A 24,670-nucleotide genomic window follows, 5' to 3' on the forward strand; every position below is an offset into this window, starting at 1 on the left:
ATAGCCTTCAATATGGTGTTACATTATATCAAAAGCTTTAGGTTTCCTAAAGTGCTAGTCATATCTTTGATCTCTTGAAATAAAAGCTTTCAATGCAAAACTATTCAGAGTTTCAAAACTCCGGCCAGACAGACCACCTTTTAAAAAAGAAGCTGTAAAAACCTCACTATCCAAACTTTCTGGAGTGAATGCATTGGCACGGGGCTGCTTGAATTTGCACATCAATGATGCTTAATCGGTGGACCAGTCAGTCGGGGTGAAGTAATATAAATTTAGGTAGGATACATTATTCTGGGAAGAAGAAAAAAAGAGAGAGAGAGAAAATGTTTTAATTCCACTTGGCATATAACAATAAGATATGGCGGTCTCTCATAATTTCAGCCTGACCTGAACTGTCTGTGTGTCACAAGTCTGAGTGAACTGTTTTGAACCCGTCACAATCTAATCCAGCCTTTGCAAAGAGGTTGCTATTGAAGGTCAGGGTAGCAACAACTATAAGCCCAATAGCAAACCTGACACAAAATGTGATTGTTGTTGCTTATTTCACATGCAAAGAGGAAGTTTTACAGCTGCATATACAGCCTATTTAATTTCATGCCTAATGCCAAAACTAATCTGTGGACCTCAGGAGAAAACAAATAAATAATTGATATGATCACATTAAAATGCATATACTTAACAACATTTCCTAGTTTCCAAATGCATTTCATATTAAAACAAGCAGGTATAATAAACATGCATTTAAAAAAGTTCGTAAAAAATAATAAACTGAGAAAACCCCAGCACTTGTTTTCATTGACTTAAATTTGTAAATAACTCCAAGTATATTTTACATTTTCTTGCTGCCCTCTGAGTTCATTCCACTTGTTTTTAACTTATTATTTTTACTTAAAATATGTGAGCAAAAAAACATTGTACAATATAAAAAATTGCATTTTAATCAAAGAGACACTTTTCTGGGAATAAAAGCATGAGAAGCTGCTATAAAAATGTAGCTTGTTTTAATAATTTCTCATATTTTCAATTTTTTTATCATGGAAAACTAAAAAAAAAGACTCACGAAGAAAGAATTTTAAAAGATTTTCTTAAATGTGCTATATAAAAAATTGCATGCATTTATTGCTTTTGCGTGAACAGCTTGTAATGCAGCTTTTAAAAATTAGACCTTCCTCTGTTTATAATGATTAAGATGATAACAAAAAAATATATATATTCTGTATCTAATATATATATATACCACTGTCCTGTATTGTAATAACATCAATACTTTATTCAAACACAGACATTAAATAAACAGGTCTTTATTTTCTATTTTCTGAAAAATAATAAAGAATCAAACAATCATAACAGCATACTTTTAATTTATCAACTGTCAACATGATGGTGGTGAATATATACTGCAGCAGATATGGTGCATTAAAAGTTATCTACATTGTTATGTATAGCTCCTTTCACACAGTGATAGCAGTAAAAATCTGGACAATTTCCGAAACGACTTTACTGGTAAATTCAAAAGAAGCGATGTTCACACAGGCAAGGACGTTCTGGAATTTTTCAGAAAAAAGACCATTCACACATCAATTCCAAAATACTGGTTAATTCCGACATCATTAACCAGAAAAGAGCTTTGAATGGCTGCGCTTGTATTTGTAAACATAGAAGGGGTCCGCTTTTTCTTGATGGTTTCACTTTTATCTAAAGCTTTAGCGTTCATGCAGCTGCTTTTGTTGCAGAGACATCCAAAGGTAGAAGCGAGAATCGCAGCTAAATGTTTACACATTTGACAACATTACATATTCTGTGGATGGATAAGTATTGTGAACAACTTCGATGAAAACATATGGAGGAACACTTTCACATGTCGAGATGTACATAATATGTGTGGGCTAGGTAATATGTGTAGGTAAACAAACAGCAGTTTATTATAAGCATTTTATCGCTAATTTTTTATACAGTTGGCATTAGGAAGGAACATAGAAACATTATCTGACTAACATCTAGCAGCTAAATGTGTCTGGAAAAATATTTAAAGGCTTTTATTTTCATAAACAGCACGGATATGAATGCGTCTGTATGTGTCTGAATGGAGTAATCGTCTCACGTCAGCATGTTATAATCTGCAATTTTCCTTCTGCGTTCACGCAGAGCAGCATTCCGGCAAATTACCGGTAATGTTACAACTTCTCTTTCTGGAAAATTGCCGGAACGAATTTACCGGTATTTTCAAAAAGGGCCTGTTCACACATACAGACCTTTCTAAAAATAATTCCTGGTAATTTTCCGGAAAGGTCTGTATGTGTGAAAGGGGCTTATGAAGTGTTTATTTGTATCTGTCTTTTTAAGTTTGTGTGGACAAGTTGTTACTTAACAACCAGTACTAACAAGGGATCTGGTTAAACTTTTCTTTGTTTTCCATGAACCTCTTGTTATGCAAACTGCTTTTTTATTAATTTTTTTCCATTTTCGAGCCAAGTCTAAAAACGGTCCTACTGTGTGACTGTCTCAACAGTTTAATAAATTACAGCTTTTATTAATTATAAAAAGAAAATTGTCAATAATTTATAAGTACCTCAGGCCTAATTTTAAATGTGGCCATTTTAATAAACAGGAATAATTTTTTTAATCAAATATTTCTAAAAACAGGAACCTGCTACATTTTTCCTCTGGTGTGACACTATATACTAATAATAAATAAAAAAAAACATTTAAGATCATGTGACTGAAGCCGCATGTGAAGCCCATGATCTGTAACTGATTAAATTTACATATTAAACTTTTTTGTATGCACTATACAATTGTTAGTGGTTAGTTTTGTTGTCCTTTGGTGTGACACCCCTATTTATTGAAAATGTCCAACAAGTCTGACAAGTCATTGAGAAGAAATAAATATAGATATTCATAATGTCATTCATTCATTCATTCATTCATTTTCTTTTTGGCCTAGTCTCTTTATAAATCTGGGGTCGTCATAGCGGAATGAACCGCAAACTTATCCAGCATTTGTTTTACGCAGTGGATGCCCTTCCACCTGCAACCCATCACTGGGAAACATCCATACACACTCATTCACACACATACACTATTGACAATTTAGTTTTACCCAATTTACTTATACTACATGTCTTTGGACTTGTGGGGGAAACCAGAGCACCTTGAGTAAACCCACGCGAACCTGAGGAGAACATGCAAACTCCACACAGAAACGCCAACTGACCCAGCTGGGGATCGAACCACGAACCTTCTTGCTGTGAGACTGCTGTGCTACCCACTGTGCCACCGTGCTGCCCATATACTCATAATGTCTTATAAAACAAATAGTACTATATGAAAATAGGTGTATTTTTTATGGAGTTGCCTACTTGTCTAAGAGTTTATCTATTTGTCATACCATAGGACATTTTATAGTAAAATAAAATAAAATAAAATAAAATAAAATAAAATAAAATAAAATAAAATAAAATAAAATAAAATAAAATAAAATAAAATACATTTAAATACATTTAAATTAAATTAAATTAAAAAGTAAAACAATTAATAAAGTTAGTGACCCCTTATATTTTCCTAAATATCAGACTTCAAACAAAAAAAAAAAAAAACTTGCAGTCGCCTCACAGCAAAAATGTCGTTGGTTCGAGTCCCAGCTGGGTCAGTTGGCATTTCTGTGTGTGCATTTCTCTGTATGTTCTCCCCGTGTTCACGTGGGTTTCCTCCGGTTTCCCCCACAAGTCCAAAGACATGCGCTATAAGTGAATTGGGTAAGCTAAATTGTCCGTAGTGTGTGTGTATGTCCTGGTCCTTCAGGTTGGGGGTTGAGTGTTGGGCTAACAACCTACCTAACCTAAATTTTATGTTATGAAACACCAACATGGTGCAGCTAAATATCAACTTTGATATAAATGGAAATAAGTAAGTAACCATTTGTCACTCATAGTTTTTACACGTTCAAACACACACACACATACACACACACACACACAAAATATCTACAGATTTCTGTGTACGCAGATTTTGTGTGGTCCTCCATATACCAAAAGCTCCGGAAGAGTTCAGCAAGAAAAATGGACCCCGACTACGGTGGTCACGCTCGACCATGCTAAATCACCCTAAGAGTATCATTTCCATGGTTTAGAATAGTTCAAAGGCATGTGTGAATCTACAGACCTTGTCAGAGATCAGAGATATAGAGGCCCCCAATACGCCTCAGGTGACTCCAGTGAGGATCCGCAAGAAGGCATCAATTAAAAAAAAACGTTCATCCATCAAAGAACCTAATCTCAAACTCAGCCAACACTTCATTGTACCAGCGCTTCCATACCACTGCTTCCACATAAAAGAAGGCATTAAGGTGTGGTGTGGGACTTCCATACCATTGACAACGCATAATGAGGGATTTGGAGGTGTGCTAGCTCACAATGCAAAGCTAATTGTTCAGCAGCTCTTATCATGAATGCTATGCCGCAGAGCCTTTGCTTTGATGAGCTCAAACGGCGGAAGGGAACAGAATAGCACAACAAAAAAATAAATAAATAAAAAGATAGCACCCTGCTTATCCGGCTTTACGATTTACTGCTTGTTTACAAATTGTACTGTTTTTAAACTCTGTGAACTAGGTCGTTTGTAATTCCAGTCCTATTTCAGCACAATAAAATGAAGGAAAAAAAGCTTGTTGCTTTAAAAGCAAAGCATAAAAAGACAAATCAAAATGCAACCTGCCATATTTTTTCTTTTTCCGAAGCAATAAATGGAGCTGGCCCACAGGCTATGTCTATATGAGCCATGGCCGCCCTTATGTCCAAGTAGGTTTCATATATTAAATAGTGTCCCCCGGTCATCAATTCCTTTTGTTTCCCATGAGGCATTGCTCTGCAATCTTTGTCATGTCCCTTACTGAGTCAAAAAAAAAAAAACACCGCTCTCACCCCATGGCCAAGGCAATCGTAAACAGATCATATTCTCTTCAAACACACTGCTGTCCAAATAAATATATGTTCTTGGTGTATGCAACACCTTTGTTCCAATGGATATGGAAAAGATGTTCTAAGCGATATGAAAAAAATGGCTGCACATTCTGTTTTCTTTGTGTACCAGGACACAGAAGGATAGGAATCTTGATGAAATGAAAGACGTTTATCTCCAGCATGCTCTGTTGCTGTCTGAAAATTGTGGATAAACCAATGTACAAGATAGACGGGGGGAAATGTAGATGTAAAATGTAGATCAGTACATGTAGTACAGTCTCACCTGTCTATTATGCATGGAGATAGAATAAACAATCAGACTCACTAGGCTGGGCACTACAAGCCCAAACACTTTCAATTCTGGCACTGGACTTCTTTTTTTTTTTAGAAAATTGTGTATAATGGCAGTGAACATGCCTGGCCACATCTAGCAACAAAAGCCTAAGAATTGCTGTGATTATTAGTAATTAAAGGTGACTAAGCTGCGCACACGCACACCAAAAATACATGCCGGCTACTTTTATGTGCCCTTCAAACATGCTTTGTCAGGTTTTACATGCTTCAGGTCAACAGTAGCTAACAAAGAGACTGCCAACATTTAACATCAAAGCTTATACTATTTTTTTTCTACTAGTATATGCGCACAGTTCAGCACTTAAAAGATAGATCCTTGTGAAGTACCAAAACTCTCTCCAGAAGTTATGAGCTAAAAAAGGTCAAACAAAGATCTGTTGCAACTGTTTTCAACTGTTTTGAACTACAACATCTTGTGAATTCTCAGCTTGCTTTTGGTTTATGTCTTTGGGTTGTTTTATATCCATATATCCACCGAACAAGCTCCATTTTCTTCAGCAATCTCAGAGATTTACATGAAACTGGAAACTTTTTTTGCATTTTGCCTTTTTGTTTACACAACAACTGTGTTTTCTTGACTGAAAATACATAAATCTGAAAACAGGTTTCAAAGTGGATTTCTTTCAATGGTGCAGTATGTAAGTTTGACAGCTAGTGGTTCAATTAGGTATTGCATTCCTGGATCAAAACACGCAAGTGCCGGTTGCCAGATTGAGGACCAACAGGAGTGATCCATCAAGCTGATTTAAATAGTTTTATAAATAAAAGCAACGGCCCATGATAGAAGAAATGTTTTCATATTAAACAGAGTTTCTGTCCTAACCAACACCTGGAATTTATAGCTTGGAAACGATTTCTATTTTTTTGAGCTGAACAGAAAACGTGATGACATGATCACCACAGATACACCTCATGTCCTTTATTCAGTGTTAAATCCTAATAATATGAGCTTGCATGCCATTTTACATGACATTTATTGCCAAACTACTGAAAGCAGCAGCAGCAGTTCACCTCAGATCTTGAAAATAAAATAAACAGTTTGAAACTGAACTTTAGAACTGTGACTCTTTGTAAACCAACACATAGTGATTCAGCATGTACATTTAATATTGTTAAAGAGGTTTAATATGTATTAATTAGATAATAAACCTCACCATTTCATGAGTGAGTGCATGTTCTGTGCTTCTGAATGGCTGTGTTTAAATTTCTTTTGTGTTTCATCTGGTGCAAACAGCCAATTGCTTATCAATGCAAATCTTGTCACGTAGCATGTTAGGACACGGGGTTACAATGTAATAATAATGTAATACGTAATATTTATATTATCTGCTTATTAATAACCTAATGTGGAACTCTGAATCTGCGTCTCATCTCAGGGCTGCTACTGTCCACCAGAGATCGCATTTCCATAGCGGATGCATGCTTTGAGAGCATTCATGACTGAATCAAAAAAGAAACAAAATTTTCCAACGAGGCAATCCGGGGTGCTAAAATATAATTGGCTAAGGTGGCATTGGGTGGGTTAAAAGAACCAAAACAAAGACAGCGTTCCAGAACTTAACAAACCAGTTAACTCTCCACAAGACACTTCAACCAAACAAATCCCTGACTTAGAGCCATCTCTACATATTCAGCCAGAATAGCCAAATATTTGAACACTCACACCTCAAACAGCTACTTACAGCTGTCACTGCATATAAAGCTGGAAGAGGACATAATAAATACACTCACGTTGACACCTTCAGCAACATTAGACTACCTTTTAGTTCTGCCAACTAAATTTCAAGCATTTGTTGACAAGTCTTCAGAGAGAAATACCCAGAGAAGTATTGCTGTAATATTGAGACTTCAGTGCTCACCTTGAATAGAGACGACAGGGTGCTCTAGTCTGGTACACTCGGGTCTGGTGTGGTGGGGCGCTGGGGTTGGGGAGGGCTCTGTTGGGACAGGGGGATTCTGGGATAGGATCGTCGGAAATGGAAGAGTGATGAAACAGAGGATAAGGCCGGGCACAGCCAGCGAAGCCACGTCCCGGGGCAACACCGTCATGGTGGCGGAGGCCGACCTCTCCTCTAGCTGCCAAGGTGGGCCTCTGGAATGCACCTGTTAAGAGGACAGACAGAGCGACATGGTAAATACTCTATACTACTGTTCTGTGGTTTCCAATTTATGAAGTGCACATACAACTTTACAATCAACAGAGTCGATATTGTACTTCTTTATGAATGTCAGTAAAGTTCTGTTGACTTACTATTTAAATCAGTACTGAAATGATCTGCAATTTCCAACATCAATAAAGCATCTATTGAATATTCAGTAATAATGCAATTATTAATATGAACACATGAAAACATAACGCTTGAACTGAATTGAGATGGATGATGATGTTGTATTCGACATACTCTGAATTAGAATGTCTCTTATTTGAAGTTTGCATGTAAATAAGATGTATTGCATATGTTGTATATTATATTATATGCATAAAGCACTATATACGTAATGGTACAGCTAAATGTATTTCTGTAGCTTCAGCAAAAAAATTGCAGCAAAACACAAACACAAAGGTAACAAATTATTATTGGATGGATGGATGGATGGATAGATGGATGGATGGATGATATATATTTGAATGGATGGATGGATGGATGATATATATTTGGATGGATGATATATATTTGGATGGATGGAAGATACAAATTTGGATGGATGGATGGATGGATGGATCGATAGATGGATGATATATATTTGGATGGATGAATGGATGGGTTATACATATTTGGATGGATGGATGGATGGATGGATGGATGGATGGATGGATGGATGGATGGATGGATGGATGGATGGATGGACGGACGGATGATATATAATTGGATGGATGATATATATATATTTGGATGAATGGACAGATGAATGATATATATTAGATGGATGGATGGATGGATGGATGATATTTATTTGGATGCATGGATGGATGGTTGATATATATTTGAATGGATGGATGGATGATATTTATTTGGATGCATGGATGGATGAATGATATATATTTGGACAGATGGATGGATGGATGGATGGATGGATGAATGATATATATTTGAATGGATGGATGGATGATGTATATTTGGATGGATGGATGGATGGATGGGTGAATGATATATATTTGAATGGATGGATGGATGATACATATTTGGATGGATAAATAGATGGATGGATGGGTGAATGATATATATTTGAATAGATGGATGTATGGATGAAATATATTTGGATGGATGAATGATATATATTTGAATGGATGGATGGATGAAATATATTGGGATGGATGAATGATAAATATTTGGATGGATGGCTGGATGGATGGAGGGATGGATGACATATATTTGTATGGATAGATGGATGGATGGATGAATGATATATATTTGAATGGATGGATGAATGATATATATTTGGATGGATGGCTGGATGGCCGGATGGATGGAGGGATGGATGACATATATTTGTATGGATAGATGGATGGATGGATGAATGATATATATTTGAATGGATGGATGGATGATATATATTTGGATGGATGGATGGATATAACAATCAAACATTTAAAATAAAGAATGTTTTTATTTATTAAAAACAGAATTCATATTAAAGAGATTGGAAGACTCTAGTCCACAGCAAATAGAGCAAAAAGGTAGCAAACCTGAACTTTCAAATTCTGAATTATAGAAAGTAACAAAAAGAAAAAAAAAACTGACATGCAGTCAGAGTGAAGAGTGGTGCAGGAGAAGTGGGTTAGTGGGTGGTGTTGTTAAAAGTTTCTGGCTGTATGTGGTGGCCCGGCTTGATCAGCATAAAACCCCTTAAGCACCCAGGCTCTTCCGTCTCCTTCATATGCGGAGGAGTTTTAATATCAGGGCTGATCTTATTAGAGGTAAGGCATGACATCTCCATCTCTATTCAGAGCAGCTCCGATGCAGTGATATTACAATATGCAGCAGTTCTCCATCACTGCAGCTGCTGTCAGTCTTCTCACGTAATGCTCAAAAATGTGTCACTTCTGTGAATAAAGCTTTGGTCTGAGGAGACCCATCTTTAATTGAACACCCACAACTGCCCCAAGCTGAAATCATATGTCCTTGAGCAAGCCATTAGCAAAAATAAGACCAACTGTCCTGATATGATCAAAAACTGACCACTTCAGTTTATTTTACAACTAATAATATAATATAATATAATATAATATAATATAATATAATATAATATAATACAATATAATATAATATAATATAATGATTCTATTTGATTTTATTGAATTAAGCTGCATTTATTTATTTTTATTTTTTTTAACCTGCACTTACTGAAATGTAAACCTAGACCACAAACCAAGTGTTAAGTTTAAGGTTTTATTTGTATAGTTTTTATTTGTATAGTTTAATATAAGTTATACTAGGGTATACTTTTGCCAATATCCATTCTGTTATACAAAGAATCTTTACAATATAAAGTAAAAACAATTTTCCCTTAAGATATGTTGTACATTTTACCAGGAATCTATCAAAACTTAATTTATAATTAGCAATGTGCATTGATAAGCACGTCATTTACATTTTAAAAGAAAGTTTTCTCAATATTTTGATGTTTCTGAACAAATAGTTGTTTCTTGGTCAAATGTCTCAAAATGGTCAGAATTATTAGCCCCCTTTGAATTTTTTTTTCTTTTTTAAATATTTCCCAAATGATGGTTAACAGAGCAAGGAAATTTTCACAGTACGTCTGATAATATTTTTTCTTCTGGAGAAAGTCTTATTTGTTTTATTTCTGCTTCAATAAAAGCAGTTTTAATTTTTTTAAAACCAGTTTAAGGTCAAAATTATTAGCCCTTTTAAGCTATATTTTTTCGATAATCTACAGAACAAACCATCGTTATACAATAACTTGCCTAATTACCCTAACCTGCCTAGTTAACCTGATTAACCTAGTTAAGTCTTTAAATGTCACTTTAAGCTGTATAGAAGTGTCTTGAGAATTATCTAGTAAAATATTATTTATTGTCATCATGACAAAGATAAAATAAATCAGTTATTAGAGATGAGTATTAAAACTATTATGTTTAGAAATGTGTTGAAAAAATTCTTCTCTCCGTTAAACAGAAATTGGGGGGAAAAATAAACAGGGCTAATAATTCAGGGGGTTCAATAATTCTGATTTCAACTGTAGTACATCAATGTGAATCTTATATATTAAAATTTCAGGTGATGTATAAATCTAAATAGTCAAAAATTGGCATGTATGATTGTGTAGTTCAGGGCCACAATAGTCCATATAACTGCTTAGTGCACAAACTACAAAAATAAAAAACAATGAATAGTTATAGGGCACCTATTTTACCCCTTTTACAAGACATAAGATAAGCCCATTGGTGTCTCCAGAATGTGTCTGTAAAGTTTCAGCTCAAAATACCCATCAGATCATTTATTATAGCCTTCAGAATCTGCCCATTTTGATGTCTGAATACATTGTAGCTGTTTTTGTAGCCTGTGGCTTTAAATGCAAATGAGCTGCTTCTCCCTGCCCACCGCTCCCACAAGCGTGTCTGCTTCTCATCATGCGTTACGTCAGATAAACAGCCATCAGTGATAGAGACAGACACGGATGAAGCTAAAATACAGCTCAGTAGTCAAAATTACCAAGTAAGTTTATTTCATGTTTTTGTGGTCTAATTTATTCAAGCCTTTCTGAAATGAGAGTCACACACAGATGTCATTTGCAGTACACACACATATTATTGTTTACTGACACCTTGTGGCCGTGGTGATTATATCGGTTAAGAATTACATAGTGATTAATTGTCTTGTAATTGATTGTTTTAAAAACAGTTTAAACTTAGAAAACTTATAAAAATCACAGAGAGTTGGAACATGTTTTAATTCCAGTTCCTTGCAAAACCATGTGGTCATGTTGACATGTGTGTACATGGTATGATAGAAACATGGCACCTGACAATCAATTCAGTGGGCGGTGGGCTTCGGAATCACTGGATTTCTATTTTAACATCAGGCATTTTTTAAAAAGAGACTTGTTGTGTTTATACCACTCCAATTCGACAGTTGACAAACTATTTTCATCATAGGTGTCCTTTACTTTAACTTGTTCTTTATCGTTTACAATATAAAATTCTTCTACGCTGTAAAAAATGGCCGTGATTTCAACGGTAAAAAACTGTAAAAATGCTACAGTACAAATCTGTAACCTGGTTAATGGTGTTTTCTTAATATATACGCCGAATAACCATAAATTGAGTTTCCTAGAATTCCCTGTATGGCACATCACTTTTTATGCTTTTTGTTGACATTATTATGGATCTTTTTAGTTGTTTCCCCATCAGTTATATATATTAGAGATTTATGTTACATCTAATGTTGATAAAAACTGTTTATTTCATGACTTTAATTTTATGTGTGTTACCATACTGGTGTTTAGTAGCTGTGTGAATGACACTGAGCACCTTCTATATATTGATACACTTTTCTGCTTGAGGGAAAAGTTGATTGTGATGAGCATTAGTTCATTATGTAACTTCCTCATCACCACCTGCATATGGCTGTGTTAACATGTCCATGTGTTTAACAAAAAATATGTAGATGTTGGTAATTCAAAATACAGACATATTACCTCTATAAATTAATAAAATATGGTAGTTTACCATAAAAATGAGAAATTACTTTTACAGTTTGTATCGTATTTTTAACGGTAAAGTACTGGCAACCACAGCTGCCGTATTTTTTACCATAAATTTTACAGATTTATTTTTTACTGTGTATTAACTTACAAAGTTCTTCACAACCTGGCACCCAATTACCTCTCTGATCTTCTTCACTGGTACACTCACTGAGATCTTTTACAGCTGAATTGTTGTCAGTTTCAAATTTTAAGATGAAGTAATTTGGTGGCAGGGCTTTGAGCTGCATAGCACCACAGTTATGGAATTCTCTGCCGTTAGATATTCGTCAGGTGCTTTATTTCCAATTTTAAATCCCAAGTAAAAACTTTTCTGTTTAGGATTGCTTTTAATGATTTTCTGGTTTAATATTATGTTTATTATTCTTAGTCTTGTATTTTAGGACGTGCCTCTGACATATTGTAAGGTGTCCATGAGTGCTTTGAAAGGCACCTATAAATAAAAGGTATTATTTTTATTATTTAAAATATGACAAGCTTAAAACAAAAATACTAAATCATTTGGTTAAACTTCTACAAGGATTAATTCATTAGAAATAAATAAACCTGCTTATTGTGGTCCTAAAGCACCTTTGGTTTATTTCTTAATCCTTTTTCTCACATTTTTACAGTACATAACTGACAAATATGCATCACATTAAGTGTAAGTTTGAAATATTTGTAAACAATTCAAATACACAAACCTTAATAATAGTGCTACAATAATTTAACTGTAAAAACTTTAGACTCACAGATACTTAATGGCCAAACAGTGTTTTATAAAATCAGCATCTTGCAGTTACATCATCTACCAGCAGGAGCTAACTGGATTAAACAGTAAAAACCTTAAGCTCTACTAAAACTTTCTGGTAAAACTAGTTAGGAAGAAGTGTTTTGTGGACACCATCACACCAGAATTTCATATTGTGGACAATGCTGTTAAAAGTTGTTCACCTCCGACATTAACTCTATTGCACTGGTACCATGATATATGGAGTAATAGAGAAAGCCACAGAGAAGCACCACATCGCCATCTTTCACACAAGGCCAAAGTTAATCTTGTGCCATGTAACATCATTCAGGTTTTTAAAAAAAAACCAAGAGCAAATCCATGCAATCTACGGAGATGCACCAGGGGCTAATTTACAGTTTCATCATTGGACAAGGCAATCAATAACAAATTATTAGCTTGGTTATGTTGCAAATTACCATGATGCCTTCTCAATTATCCCTCTCGCAACAGTGGGTAACTAATTAGGCAAATGAACAGGGAAACTGGCTTGTGATACAGTCAACCATCTGCACGAGACGGGGCAATCCACAACACTTATCAGCTCTGGACTGAAAAAGATTACGAGCAAAGGAAATTCTTCTGGACTTGTCAAGCTTGATGAGGATTTTAAAATGTTAGCCGAGCATGTGCGAGTGTGAAGGAAATGATCTAGAACGTAAATGCTAGAGAAAAACACACACACATTCTCTTGGGTGCTTGGGTCAAGACCGCTCATTAGAGGTTATGTAATGAAGTATGGCTGGGTGGGTGTATGCATGTGTAAAAAGAGCGTAGCCTATTTAGCATGCAGGAAAATGAATAACAGGCCAGAACCTTTGAAAGGAAAAAAATGAATAGTTGACCTTATGTTAATATTTCAAATGGTTATGCACAGAAAAATATAATTGGGAAATATCAGAAATAATAATAATACAAATAACTTTTTGAAATAAAAGTTAGCACAGGAGCAGATATATTCTAAATACCTCAAATTATTTGGTGTAATATTAATTAATTATGATCGAATATACAGAACAAATATTTCAGACAAAGAAAAAAAATTATCTACACGTTCAATTTACTTATTATTATTATTATTATTATTTTTTTTTTACATATTTTTGGGGTTTGTCAATTACAGATCTTTTTAGGATATAGATTTTACAATAACTTGTCTAATTACCTTAACCTGCCTAGTCAACCTAATTAACCCAGTTAAGCCTTTAAATATCACTTTAAGCTGTAAAGAAGTGTCTTGAAAAATATCTAGTCAAATATTATGTACTGTCATCATGGCAAAGATAAAATAAATCAGTTATTAGAAATAAGTTAATAAAACTATTAACTGCAAATTATTCACAGCAAGTTGCATTTACAAATTATTCATTTGAAAACATAATAATTAGTGTGTGCAATTAAAGTGCATTGTTGCAAGTGAATGCGCAACTTTATTCAGGAGACAATGAAAAGAAACTGAAATGTTAAAAGATGTTAAAACAGAGTTGCATTTTTAACTCTCTGAGGTCTGAGGTGATTTGAGGCCCCTAAGATGTTTTGACATGCCCTGAAATTTGTGCTCATTTCAGCTACTTATTATATAGTACTGGCCAACATGTATTTTTTTTTTTTTGTATTCAGCACAAACTGTGCTACAGTAAAATAATATGTGAGAAATATTAATGTACTGTACATGCTTACGTTTTTATGAGAAACAAATACTGTACATGGTTAGTGGGTTTTGGTAAAAAAATTGTAGCTGAAATAAGGTCCAAAAACCACACTGAATGGGCCTGAATAAGACTTTTGAATAATCAGGTTATTGATTAATTTGCTAAATAAATACGTGATACCAATTTTACTTAATGTCAATGCAAGACCTCACTTTACTCATCTGTAAGACTGTGGAAAATCATTATCAAAAGTGAATCAGTTTGCAAAATCAACCCATAACTCAACCCTGATCCAACTTCGATACCTGACATTAATTATACAGCTAAATCACACATGCTCTAAACACCAAAAGAGGAAGAAAGCAATAATATACACTCAAAAAAGGGAGTTTTGCTGATTGCTCAAACTACTTATTTAAAATGAGCTAAAGCAAGACGATTCTTGAGTTTTTTTGGCACAACTTAATTGTTATATGTTCAATCCACTAACAATTTAATAAATAAAGTTAACTTAATCGATTTGTATTGGGACAACATGAAGGAACTGTGAGGAACCCGTTTTTTTACAGTGTGGAGTGTTTTCACAACACGTCATCAGTCAGCCATGATGTAGAGCAGAACGTAAAAATCCAATTGAACTGAAGGATATTTGCATTTTTTCTGATTACTGCTGCTGAAAATGATCAATTATTATCATGTTTTGACCTGAGAAAAAATAAATGACAAAAGAGATATGAAATCAACCATAATAGAGCCTATTAAAGTCAATTGGTCAAAATATTTCACCTTTTCCTGCTATCCAAGTCGTTCTCCATATGATTTTGCAGCTTCAATGCATTTATCCTAATGGTTTAGACAGCATAAATATGCATAAAATACAAATTTGGTTTTAAACTACCATGCAATCCAACGCTGGTGTTTACATCTGAGTTTTTAAAATGAACAGATATATTTTCAGGGAGGTCGTGTACACGCTTCCAACTTGGGATCTTACATTTATAGTTGGGCATGTTGTGCTCTTTACTCAGCTGGTTGCTGATGCTGAAGTGTTGCTGTGATGGGAAAGAGGTCAGCCTGAACCAGCTGCATTAAGCCCAAGAGACGAGCTTGTGAGGGGGTAAAAAAATCAAATCAAATCAATTAAAAAGCAAACCCATGCAAGCATGCGAGCACACGTGAAGTTCAAAAGCAGTTGTTAACAACTTGCATCTCAACAGTGAGTCAACAGCTGTGAGCTAATTAGTCCCAATGCCAAATAGCGAAGGCGTTAAGGATCTACACAGACGAGCGTGAGCACAAGCGCCACCCACACTAACAAATTACGGCTCAAAACAGCTGGTGGCACTTCTAAACTGGCCTTAGAGAGCGGGTCGTGCTGGCAGCGCTTCTGAATGCGGTGTGCTTTACCAAAGTGGAAGAAGAAAGATCAAGCCAAAGAAAGCACTCAAGACCCTTGTCCCTCTAGGATTCTTGCGGAATGGCCCATTGCACTTTATGGCTAGTCTAGCTATTTCGGAGCATGGGAAAATAAAACCACCCATTTGGGACACTTCGCTAGTTTCCACCAGAGCGGTCACTTATCCGTGTGCACTTGAGGAACTTCCCTTGATTACACTAATGAATGCGCACTGTCAATAGTGCCCAGATCAGCCTGGATAACATGCGCCCAGCAGGCTATCCAAACCCCTAGTGTATTGCCATGGAAACAGGCCCTGATTAACGAACAAGTCGTTAACACTGTCGGACAATTGCGAAAGATGGTACAGGGTTTATTCACCGCCTCACAGGCAAGACAAACCAGCCTGTGAGACAAGGCAGGTATAGCCAAAGAGCAAACCTGATCTGTCTTAATGAGCTCCTTTTCTTCATTTAACACCTCATCAAATGACAGTGATGTCAGACGGGGCCATCAAGATCTGTCAGCGAGAGGGAATCGCACCGGTGCCTGGATGTGAGCAGATTGTAAGACGTCAACAGCAGTTTCTCATGTACCTCCCGGGCCACCCATTTGACAGTAAGATGAACAACTGAACATAATCAGCGCTGAAAACACATTCACACACACACAAGGTAGTAATGCGAAGCTGTTGCTCTAGGCCAACCCTGTAAAAATATCGTCAACAACATAATGTCAAACACATTTGAACATATTGGAGTTTCAGGTAAGATGACAAAATCTAAACTAAAAACACAACATTATTTTGAATGTGATATTATTGGTGCCAAACGGGTTGGTCTGAGGCCTGTTGCACCAAATGAGTTGAACAAACTCTGGATTGCAGAGTAAGTTTTAGATTGACAAAAATCAAACAAATTCAACCTGGTTAAGGTCAGGTTAAATCTTTTCACAACGCTTGGCATTTTCTCTGTCAACTCAGGGTTTAACCCAGAGATTGTGATTAACTCTGGACTGCATAAACCTGAAAGTGTTACACCTGCAGAAAACCAATCACACAGCACATGAGAGAGTCAGTTTGAATCATTGTTCGTGAGAGAGTCTGCGCAATTCATTTCTCTGTTAAAGATATCAATAGAGAGATATCCATATATGAAATATAATGAATTTAAATAACACTGACATAAACATAAACATAAAGACATAAACACTGCTGATGCACAGAAGGCCTTAGAAGGCAATTTAAAGCAAATATTATTGTATAATTGCAAATCAAACTGATTTTAATAAATGAAGGTTTTGCCAACTGCTCAAATAAGCTTTGTATATTGAACTATATTTATATGTGAAGATTTAAATGTCATCTTTTTTTATTTAAAGCCATTATCAATGTTAATCGATAATTCAAAACTATTTAAATATATAATATTCAATATACATGTTCTCCCCATGATCACTTGGGTTTTCTCTGGGTGCTCCGGTTTTCCCCACAAGTCCAAAGACATGTGGTATAGATAAACTGGGTAAGCTAAAATTGTCTGTAGTGTATGTGTGTGAATGACAGTGTATGGCTGTTTCCCAGTGATGGGTTGCAGCTGAAAGGGCATCCGTTGTGTATAACATAAGCTGGATAAGTTGGTGGTTCATTCCACTGTGGTGACCCCTGATTAATAAAGGGACTAAGCTAAAAAGAAAATGAATGAATGAATGAATGAATGAATATTCAATGTAATATAATTATAATTTATATAATATAAATGAGCAAAAGAGACTATTTTGACAGTTTAAAGGCTTTGATTTGGAGCATAAAAAACAGTCAGAGATGGGAGTGGTTTTGTTGCATCAGATATACTGAACGTTACTTGATTTACAGCTGATTAGTCCAGTTTGGGTTTGTAATCTCTAACCCAAAATTAATTCTGTTTGAAACAGGATGCCATGTAGCATAAGTTACCATGGCGACAACTTAAATTACCATGGCGACACTTTCCTGAGACCAAAAACTCAGAGTTTGCTCAAACTACATGCAAACCTGGCTGGGTAAAAACTCAAGCCTTTGAAACAACTCTGCAGTGTTAATCCGCAGTCGCACTAGTTTAAGCTTAAAAAATTCTGTTGTACAGAGCTGCGAATAGGGGCAGGATAAAACAAGATGATTAGACATTGATAAAGCAAGCGATTGCTTCATATTTTAAATTTCTGTAAAGAGAGGTCATGTTCACCAATCTTGAACTTTCGAATGCAGCGACATGCAAAAGTTGTTTTTTGTCTGTTGCATTCGAATGTGTATGAATGGAAGTCTATGGGGCAAAAAGTTCAGTGTGACTGCAGCTTTATATTGGTCGACAAAATTTAGGCTGAAAATTTTCATTGTCTACAGCTTGGCACAAAGAGAAACATGACAGGTCCTCTGTGCTAGTAACATAACAGAAATCTATAAATGCACACACGTTGATCCACTCATAATTCATGTTCATGAAAAAGGATAAGACTAAATGTAGCATTGTGCTGATCGTTCATTAGGTAAGCGTACTGGTGCACACACATTCAGTCATGTTACTGGTGCAGCAGACCTGTCAAGTTTCTGTTTGTGTCAAGCCATTTTCATTGACGAAATTGCTGGTCTGAGTATTTCTACAAGCACAACCATTTCTGGAGTTTGCAGAGAATGGTCAAAATTGTCAGAAAAGGAAAAAATATCCACTGGGATGCAGTTCTGTGGGCAAAAACTCTTTGTTGATGCCATAGCTTAGAGGAGAATGACCAGAATGGTTCAAGGTGATAGAATGGCAACTGAAACTCAAATAGCTAGTTACAACCAAGGTCCGACTCACATCCAACAATCAAGAAGAAAAAAAAAACTGAGGCTACATGGACTCTCCAAAATTGGATAACTGAACACTGGAATGGTTGCCTCAACTTACAAGTCTGAATTTCTGCTGCAACATTCAAGTGATAAGGTCAGAATTTCGTGTAAACGACATTTAAGAATGGATCCATCCTGCTTCATATTAATGGTTCAGTCTGGTGTTGGTGGTGCAATAATTCATTCATTCATTTTGAAAATGCAAACTCCACACAGAAGTGCCAACTGGCCCAGCTGGGACTCGAACCAGCGAGATTCTTGCTGTGAGGTGACAGTGCCAACCACTGAACCACCGTGCCATCCCTTGGTGCAATAATGTGGGAGATATTTTCTTCTTTACACAAAAAAGGATTAAAAAGTATCATAAAATAACCGCATAAAGTATAATAATTTAAAACAGTTTACGATAAGAAAATGTCCTCCTTGGTAAAAGATGATAATTGCATTGAATTGATTAAAAGTGACAAAAAGGAACTTTTTAATTGCAAAAATTTAGTTTCACTCCCTTTGTTGTATTTCTCTTACATACAGGGGACCATCAATTGAAATATTAACACTTCTTGCATCACACAGACATTGTTTGTGGATTGCTTTTTTTACAGAGCATGTTAAATTTATTGAATTACTTATAACGGATCTTGCTGGTATTGTTGTGTGCCCTCATTCCTATCATGCACACTATTAACCAGCTTGTGCACTGACACATAATTGGATGGCATCAGTCTATGACAGAAAGACTGGAGAATGAAACTGGAAACTGGACTTTAAATCATGTAAAAATCACAGTGATGCAACAAGTCTCCAAGCAGGGCAATAAAAAGTACATCGACTGGTGAATTCCAGCATTTCCAAATTATATATAAGTTTATAAATTCCCTTCTTTTTGACTCTACTTTATGTCAGCACAAAGCTCCCATTGCATCAACTTCTGCCCTGTGACTGGGTCACAGGATAGGTTAGTTGGGTCATATACTTTCAAAAATTTATCCAATACATATATATTGATTCTTCCAAAAAGCAGAGTCTTTCACATTACACAGTCTGTTGAGCTGCCAGCTGTGTTGATCTATCTGGCTATAAATCATATGGCTTTGGCAGCAGAAAAGCATCAACCACCCCTGTGCTAAAACCTCTCCTCACTGCAGGCTGCTTCCATAACCTAATCATGCCACATTCTCAACTCCTTAACTCCAAACTCAACACAATTGTTTGCATTTTCATGTGCGATTGCCTCATGCAGTGTAAAATAAGGCAAGTTTATTTATATTGCACATTTCATACACAATGGCAATTCAAAGTGCTTTACATAAACAAGAATAAAAGAAACAAGAAAATAAAAATGATTAAAAGAATTTACAAATATTAGAAGCATTTAAACAGATTAAAATGTGTTAAAACAGGTTATAAAAGAATGAAAAAGAACAGAAAGACATATTAGTGCGATCTGTCGGGCGTAGCGCAGTGCTCATTCAGTAAATGAGCACTGTGAACTGAATGTGCCTAATGTTGGAGCACATCTTGGAGCAATGTCGGGGGGATGTTGCGTAGTAGCTGAAGGCCGATTCACCCTGCTTTGACTGAACTCTTCTAATTTACTTGATCCTAATGATCTGAGTGATCTGTTAGGTTTGAATTCAGTGAGCATATCTGTAATGTATTGAGGTCCTAGGCCATTTAGTGATTTATAGACAAGTAATAATACTAATCTATTCTGAATGTAACTGGGAGCCAGTGTAAAGACCAAAGGACAGGTGTGATGTGCTCTGATTTTCTGGTTCTGGTCAGAATGCTGGCAGCAGCGTTCTGGATGAGCTGCAACTGTCTGACTGTCTTTTTAGGAAGGCCTGTGATGAGTCCATTACAGTAATCCACCCTGCTGCTGATAAAAGCTTGAACATGTATGTAATGTTGCTTTATTTTCGTCTTTTATTTAGAACATGTAGATGACAGTAGATTGTTCTGAATGTAATTTTTTAAATGATATACATAGGAATTATATTCAAATATGTTGTAAAAAAATTCTTACAGATCAATCCTATCATATTACACATTTCACAGTATTCATTTTATTATTATTGTTATTATGTGGTGTGATTGTGTTTGTGTGTGTGTGTGTGTGTGTGTGTTTGTGTTTGTGTGTGTGTGTGTGTGTGTGTGTGTGTGTGTGTGTGTGTGTGTGTGTGTGTGTGTGTGTGTGTGTGTGTGTGTGTGTGTGTGTGTGTGCGTACGTGGGTGTGTGTGTGTGTGTGTGTGTGTGTGTGTGTGTGTGGTATATTTAAACAGCTATTTATACAGTACATTTTTTGCTGCTAGTTCAGATTAAATTAAAATGAGCGAAAACAACACAATTCTTGAAATATATTTGGCACAGTTGTAATTGTTTTATATTCAATCCACTTTTTTCAGTTAACTTAATCGATTTGTGTTGGGACAACATGAATGTATTGTGAAACTCTTTAATGTTTTAATAAAGAAAAAAAGGTGTCTAAAACATTTTGAACAACCTAACAGTGAGCCAAAGTTAATTTCTGGGAGAACTGGTTGATTTAATGTAATAATATATTGAAAACAATTCTATATATTTGTTATTATATAGTAAACTGATCATTTAAATCATATCAGGTGAATTCTATATTGATGTGGCAAGTTGAGGAGCTATTTAATAGCAACTAAAAACCAAGAGTCATGGATTTTCCCCCTTTTTAAATATATTTTCTATTATTATTTTTTATTTTAAAGCTTGCTGTTTCAATAAAGGAAAATGAAAATCTCTCAAATTGCAAATCATTTGTCTGTTGTTTACTGTTAAAGGTGCAAAAGGTGATTGTATTCAGTTTGTTATGCTGTCTAAAAGTGTTCTTACATCCTGATAACACTCATTAAATTACGTGGTCCAAAAGTATTTATACCTGTTTTAATATTTGGATCAAGGTTTAAGACCAAGAACAGTTCATCCAATCAAAACGTTTAATCCGAACATTATGATATCCATCCTGTCTGTCAAAATATAACTTCTGCGTACCCGGTTTGAGCAAAATGTATTGCGCCATCGGCATGTTCACAAATGAGTTTCAGACAAAGAATATGTAAATAGACTGTGGCTTTGGATGTTATTTGCAGGGTGGGATATAGGTTTTCAGTGCTATCAAGCAAACATTAGCATTTTCCAAGATCTCCTATTGCACCTTCAAGTTACTGTTATATGCGTCACTCATGTGTCACACTGCATCCAATGCAGATAGTTTTCAATAAGTCATTGGTCATGTCATGCAGTGTAGACACAGTCTCTGTCCTAATTCAGAGATTGAAATCTTCAAATGCTGCATTTGAGGGCCGATAGAGTCACTGTGGCCTGACAAAAGATGTCCCAATTCAATGGCTTCTTCAGATGTGGCTTCCAAATGCATCCTTTGTTTGGTGAGCAATCAAGGATTTAACCAAGTGATCTACAGTGGCACAGATTATTCCCAATATCCATTCCCCAATAGTAATGACTTCTTGCCTATGGCACTCCCTATAGGTAACTCAAATCAACATATTTACAACAGATGAGACAAAAATAAATTAGTCATTTAAGAGAAGACGTGTCTCCAGGGGTGTGTTTCTCCTACAGTCATTTCTGTTAGTCCAGGCATAGTTGATTAGCTCTTTTAACATTCTCCAGATTTAGCATCTTATGTGCACTCGTAAGTCCTCATAAATTGTAAATGTATGAGAAATCAGTCATTTAGGTGGTGCATTATGCCGAGGTTACCTTGTCATTAGCTCAGACGACGCAGCAATGCTGATGAGGGCCAATAGAGCACAAAGCTAGTTAGGCGCCCACCAGCTCACATCCTGAGAGGTCTCGTTTGTAGCGGAGGGTTAAGAAACACCTGTTTCTCAATTAGAATAAATATACAAAAGGAGATCTGCAAAATAAATGGAACACCCTCAGCTCATTGTGTCTAAATTAAATGGGTTTCTGGGAAGACAAATGCAATTGTAAGTATTTCGCACTTGTCACCTGTCATTTGTGGCACAATTGAAAGAAAATGGAAAACAGATAAAAAAAACATTTAAATACGTTTGTGGATGTGCTTGAATATGCAGAAACAATTTACAATAGGGCTTAATCTAACATGAAGAAATGATGATCTGTAATGTATTAAATGTGATCTATATCAACTGTACAGTATTTTTGATCATTTAACTAAGATCGAATGGTTAGTTTACCCCAAAATGAAATTTCAGTCATCATTCACTCACCCCCACATTGTTCCAATCCCATAAGTAATTTGTTCATTTTCAACTTGAGAAATGTCAGTCGCTCTCTTGATTATTTATATAATTGCTGCATTTTAATGTAAACATCAGTGCTCATGATGTGATTGTGTGTAAAAAACTAAGTTAAAACTCATATTGCTCATTGTAAAGTAAAATGCTGAACAGTATTAGAGAAGATAACACTATATACAATGAGGTCCTCCCAACCAGTGTTGGGGGTAATGCGTTATAAGTAACACATGTTATGTAATAATATTACTTTTCCAAAGTAACGAGTAATATTACGCATTACTTTTAAAAATAAGGACTATTATTTAAGTTACTTTTTACCTTGCTTAATTGGCTTTTACAAAATATATTGCAGAATAAAAATGACCTTAGTCAGGTTGAATCAAACACTTAATGACAGAACGTGCTGCGAGGGAACAGACAGTCGGCTTGCACTCATCATCAGGTCTCTTTTTTCAGAGCAAATGAGTTAAGTGTACTGTTCTACTAACTGACTCTACTAACTGACTGACTATTCTACTAACTGATATGGGTTTATTTTGAGTCAGAGGGGGTATCTGATATGTTAGTAGTACTGATGATGCAAACTATTTCACGACAACTCTGTTCAATCTAATGAACTGGTTCGACCGGTTCACTTAGAAGATCCGGTTAAAACAAACGATTCTTTTGCGAATAACGTCATCAATACAGACAGTCAGAAACAGAAACAATGGCAGGCCGGAGACTTATGATTTTTTGCAATAGATTCATGTTATTTTAAACTCATCGAAGAAAAAAAGTGGATTGTTGTTAAGTGTAGATTATGCATAAGTAAAACTCTTGAGAAATGCAAGAAACACAACATTGAAAAGAAAATTAGAAAATAAACTGGATGCGAAGCCACCTGCACCCCACCTCCAGCTATGATTGACATCAGTTCACGTTCTCCAAGTAAAACAATTAATTCGACTAAACTAAAAAAAATGGTTCTTGCTTTTATTGTTGAGGGGATGCAGCCACTGTCTACTGTAGAAGCGACTACGTTTTGCAATATAGTAAGATTGTTTCTCTTTTGGGAAACGATTTACACATTTGTTTAGGCCACGAGAAGCAATTTATTTAATGTATAAAGCTCAAAGATTTATTTTGATTTGGGGATCGTCTTAGTGTTGATTTGTTATTAAACATTTTAAAGGTTTAAAATCTTAGCCTTAATAAATTATTTTGTGTTAAAACTCTTAGGCTTTATTGCAATCTTTATCTCAATGGACAGTGAATTTGTTTAACTAATAACACAAAACATACAAAAGTAGCAAACACATTACTTTACTGTACATGCTTTCATTAATCAGTATGTATAACTCTGGGCTCAGAAAGTTCTCAAAATATAATTGTATCCTGCATTTTTTTAAGGGAAAATTAAGGTATATGTTCTTTAGGCGGTTGTTAAATGCAGAGCTTCTCTATAAAAAAGTGAAAAAACACCTGCAAGTTCTGAATGAAATCAAACCTCAGCCAGGTAAGGAAAAGTAACTCAAAAGTGATGTAACTCATTATTTAACATAAAGAGTAACTAAGTAACACAATTAGTTATTTTTGTGTGTGTGTGGGGGGGGGTGGGGGGGGGGTATATATACTTTTCATAGTATATATACAGTTGAAGTCAGAATTATTAGCCCCCCTGAATTATTA

At 35.4% G+C, this 24,670-nt stretch overlaps 1 protein-coding gene across 2 annotated transcripts in view; it reads right to left on the minus strand.

Moving 5' to 3' along the window:
* Nucleotides 1–24,670, minus strand: part of sema5ba (sema domain, seven thrombospondin repeats (type 1 and type 1-like), transmembrane domain (TM) and short cytoplasmic domain, (semaphorin) 5Ba) — a 286,878-nt gene that overhangs the window by 162,063 nt on the left and 100,145 nt on the right. For both annotated transcript variants that reach the window (XM_056465657.1, XM_056465656.1), the window contains exon 3: nt 7,172–7,415. In XM_056465657.1, coding sequence (XP_056321632.1) covers nt 7,172–7,361 — 190 coding nt within the window. In that variant the 5' untranslated portion in view covers nt 7,362–7,415. The remainder of the gene's footprint in view (nt 1–7,171; nt 7,416–24,670) is intronic.

This window comes from Danio aesculapii, chromosome 9, assembly GCF_903798145.1.
Source record: "Danio aesculapii chromosome 9, fDanAes4.1, whole genome shotgun sequence".
Classification (NCBI taxonomy): Eukaryota; Metazoa; Chordata; class Actinopteri; order Cypriniformes; family Danionidae; genus Danio; species Danio aesculapii.